Source organism: Mycetomoellerius zeteki, unplaced genomic scaffold, assembly GCF_001594055.1.
Source record: "Mycetomoellerius zeteki isolate Tzet28-1 unplaced genomic scaffold, Tzet1.0 scaffold30, whole genome shotgun sequence".
NCBI lineage: Eukaryota > Metazoa > Arthropoda > Insecta > Hymenoptera > Formicidae > Mycetomoellerius > Mycetomoellerius zeteki.
The window spans coordinates 22,883-27,588 of NW_017257283.1; the positions used below are offsets into that span (position 1 = coordinate 22,883).

The window sequence follows — 4,706 nt, forward strand, 5'->3', positions numbered from 1 at the left end:
TAATAAATTAAATATATTTTTTTCTTTTTTCGTGATTTCCTGCGAAACAAAGCAAAAAGGAGCATATGTCTATAGGACTTTTTTTCTTAGTTTTTTACTCCTCTACACGCTCCCGAAGTTTTGCCATTTAATTTGGAAACACCCTGTATATTTTTTACTCTCCCCGATCATATTTATTGTTAGAGATGCACCGGATATCCGGAAAAGATCCAATATCCGGTATTATCCGACACTTTTTTTACTATCCAACCGGATAGTCGGATATCATCAGTATTCGGGAATATGTATATCCGGTTGAAATTTGATATCATTAAATTGTTGATTTTTTATTATACAAATGTTCTAAAAATAAGTATGCATGTTCATAAAACTATATCTTATACATTGTTGCAAAATTACAATTTTTTCTCTATAGGCTTTTTTTTAAGACATTTTCTCGGAATCCGATCGGATATCCGGAAAATGTCGGATATTCGACTCGAAGAAATTGTCTTTTTGGATGTGCGACCAGATACCGGATATCCGATGTTATATTTTGTCCGGATATCCGATATCCGGTAATTTTACGATCCGGTGCATTCCTATTTATTATTCTATTATTAACGTACCTAAAATAAATCCCGCGGCGTAAATTCCAGCCACTATAGTGGCATTGACGAATTCGAGTGTAAGAAACATCCAATAATTCACGGAAAAGGACTGTATCAAGCCACTGACTCCAGATAGAGACGTCGCCACTGTCAAAATTGTTCGTCTCCCAAACCTGAAAATGAAAGAATAACGGATGTGCATTTCTCGTTGTACTGACAAATCATATTTCTGCTGCAATGCGAAATTCCTCGCGATATCATGTACCACATTTTCTTTTTTATCAAGAATTCATGAAATTGATTATCTGTAGAAACATTGTTACAGACCATCTGATACTATTCTGCATTATGTAAAGCTAAACGTATCCTTATATAAAATTAATTAATTAAAGTTTCAGAGATATTATGCTGATCTTTCACCTATCAGATAGGTATCCAGCGAACATCAAGCCAACAAATTGACCGGTATGTTGTATCGTGCCCACTAATGCAAGTTTCCATCGATTAGCATCGCAGGTAAAATCCCACTACGTTGAAATAAATAAGGGAAAAGAAAATTAATCTGTTGATAAATCTCGGCAGATGCAAAATACACGCTGGTTACATTACCTCATTAAGTATCGTATATTCATCCGAATCGTAAATCCAAGAATCACAGTCGCGAGTGACGTTGGTGAATGATGTTTCCGTGCATGTGTCCGAGTGGTCATTCCGTACCACGTAACGTGTGCAACTAGAAATGACTCCGTCGATTTTCGGCGCAGAAGAATTCAACCATGGTGGTTCAAATGTCGTATTCCCTGAATGCTCGCATTCCGGCACGAAACATCTTTAAATAATAAATAATTGCTTTCTTTTTTAATTTTCTGTCACAGCAAGTTCGACATCGAGGGATTTCGTAAATAGATTTAAATTATGTACCACACAAAGAAGAAATTCTTATTATATTACCAATAGAGAAAACTCTTTGTAAAATAGAATTAATATGGCCAGTCTAGATATATCGAATATACACACGTTGATTGCAAAGTTTTTTTTTGTTACTTTTGTTATTCCAGACTATGGACTTATAATTCATCTGCTAAACATTGCGGAAAAAAGTAAATAAGTAAATAAATCAGTTATTTGGAAAATAGCTCTTTGTGTATTCTTATATATAAACATGTTGATGTGTTAAATACACTTATAATCTTGTAAAAATTTCATTGGATTTCTTTAGTTTCCAGTTCTTTACAAAACATTTTTTAACAAAAAAAGAGAAAAACGTACTTAATACTAACTTCTACCTAATATAACCTAAATGCTATCTACTATTTTTTTTTAATTTTCACTACATTCACAAATGTAAATATTTGAAAATATCTTACATTTTTTAATATTCAGAAATGTTTTCTGTATTGAATCTGGCCATTATGGTTGTTCTACAATGTGCTCTTTGTTTCTTGTTTCTTGCTTTTTACCTTTTACTTTTTTCCTCTTTGTGATCGTTTTATCGACAATTATATTATATTTCTTGATATGTGTTTTCTGTTTCTTCTGAAATTCGTTAACGTTTATCTCGAGCAACAGAAAACGAAAAACGGGATAAGAGGCAAAAAGGCAAGGTACAAAAAATAGCAAAAAGCAAGAAACAGTAAACAAAAAGCACATTGTAGAATAGGCTTTAGTTTTCAATTTTGGATTCATTAAAAAATTAGAAATAATCGCAAAGCTTAATTAAACCATATAAGATCTGATTACTTTAATTATAATAGCAAAGACACTCATGTGTGTACCTGTATTTAACCTTGCCCGCAGTAAATATGTAAGAAAGCACGAATCCTGCCGTCAGCATCAATGTTATACTAATAAATGCGAATACCACGATTTGATAAAATCCAAATGTTTCTGTAGCATTTTCCGATGATGGATCTTTTGCAGCTTCTATAAAAAATACTTGATTATATGTATGATCTGTGTTTCTCGATTAAGAAATCATAACAAAAGAAATTATTTTTCTGACGCTTTTGCAATTTTATTTTACGATTATGTTAATGTGTGAGTATAATCATTCATACCATTTTCTAGTCCCAACTGTGGCGGGTCAACCTTGTCCTTACTCGAGCAGCACAGCCACATACTGTTGTATAATGTACGCTATAATCATATTTGAAATTTATATATTACTTATCGGAAATCGTCACCGATCGAATGTTCAATTTGTTGTATTATATTTCAAGTTTCCTACGAGAACATCGTACAATGATGAACAATGAACAAAAAATTCCAATAATTTTGCGCTACTGCAGTGCTTGCAAAGGTGCTATTCTTAAAAGTGCTAAGTCCATGTTGTAATCGTTTAATTATTTTGCACATACGCAAAATAATTTTGCATTGTAAATCGAAAAGCCGAGAACAAGACTTCGTACAAAGCAATTGTCCGATCCGTATTTTATTCCGTGTCGTATCGCTGAGTGTGATGGAACGCATTTTCGGTTTTTTCAACAATTATTATTTATTTCTAATGAGTTTCATTTTTTTTTGTTATTTGCTACTGAGCGACAGAATCTCTAAAGAATGAAATTTTACTCTTTAAAGATTCCACTTTAAAGAATTTAGAAAGTATTTTACAGAGATTTCTGCTGTTAGATAATTTAAGCGTACGCGTTTTAATGTGGAAATTTGCAGAGGAGCAGCTATGTATGCGATTCTCGTATTTTTTAAGTCGCTGCGCTTGGCTTAGCGCCGAGATACTACCATGTGTCTCCAGATTCTATATTTTCGCAAAAAAAAATATAAAAATATACTTAATAAATAAATAATCGTGAAATGTTTGAAAAATGACAGGAGAAATTTTAATGCCCTTTCTCCCGTTGAAGACTGCGTGTTAACCACTAACTTCTATATGTGACACATGGGTATTGATTTTTTAACGATATCGGAAACCGGAAAACCACCACACTCGAAAGAAAGAAACCGAAAAACGTTGAATCCCCAAATAAGCTAAAGTAATTTTCCAATTGTGCCAGATTGCTGCTCCAATTGTGTAGTTATCCCATTAATTGCGTCACCATGCCAAATGGAAAGGAAGTAACTATCAGCGCGTATATTCAGTTTTACGATATTTATTATACATACTAATGTTGTATCGCTGTTTTGCGAAAGTTTTCAGTAAAGTTTAGCTATTTTCGCGATTTATGCGTGATATTATTTTCGCGAAAACAAGGTTTATGAGAAATTATAAGAAAAAATGTTAATAAATTAATAGAACGCCTTGATATTCTGATCATTATCCGCTTGAGGTGACTCGAGAAAGTTTCCATGAACCAAATATTAGGGATGGGCGATATAGCATCGATATTTTAAATATCGATGTTTTTGAACTTTTTTTCCGATATTTTGTACCGATATTTTGTTTTTTGATATTAATATCTATCGATATTTGAACAAGAATATCGAACTTTCGATACGGGATGCGTTCCGTTTTATGCTTACAGCACTTGTAAGCATCATTTGTCTTCATTTAATGTTTAGACAACAAAGATGAATTTATGCTTTACAGCGTGTGAGCGTGAAGACTAAATGCCCTACATTATAAATTATGTATAAGCGCGTGTTAGTTTAGTATGGATTAAGATTGGATTAAATAAATAAAAATGAAAATAAAGGATCTTATTATTAAATAATAATGTCAAGAAGTAAAGGGTATGTAAGAGTCAAATTCTAAAATTTATATAGAAAAATATAACGTGTAATTACATACTAAAATTGTCAATTTTAAATATTATATTATACATCTATTTCGGCATCATAATTGTGCCATTGTCAGATATTTAAAATATACTTACGCAGTAACAATGTTGTTAGATGTTGAAATTTTGTCACAGAGAATAAAATGAAATAAGATAATCCGATAACCAACAACTAGGTTGGACGAAATTGCTCACGCTCGGTTGAAAGACCGGATGTTGTAAAATAGATTAAAACTTTCATTATATTTATAGGTACTCATTATTGCAAGAATGTATAAGATTAGAATCATATAAGTAAATAAAATAAAAATAAAATGTGTAAATGTAGATATTATATATATAATTGTATATGTATTATATATATATACACATTATATATAATATA

At 31.6% G+C, this 4,706-nt stretch overlaps 1 protein-coding gene across 1 annotated transcript in view; it reads right to left on the reverse strand.

The window, feature by feature from the left end:
* LOC108724487 (solute carrier family 22 member 4) overlaps positions 1-2,720 on the reverse strand; it is an 8,775-nt gene extending 6,055 nt beyond the window's left edge. Inside the window, exons 1-5 of the mRNA XM_018450883.1 lie at positions 2,648-2,720; positions 2,366-2,513; positions 1,200-1,419; positions 1,011-1,117; positions 609-763 (exon numbers count right to left, since the gene is read on the reverse strand). Of these exons, the coding sequence (XP_018306385.1) occupies positions 609-763; positions 1,011-1,117; positions 1,200-1,419; positions 2,366-2,513; positions 2,648-2,708 (691 nt within the window). The 5' untranslated portion in view covers positions 2,709-2,720. The remainder of the gene's footprint in view (positions 1-608; positions 764-1,010; positions 1,118-1,199; positions 1,420-2,365; positions 2,514-2,647) is intronic.
* Between the last annotated feature and the right edge of the window lie 1,986 nt (positions 2,721-4,706).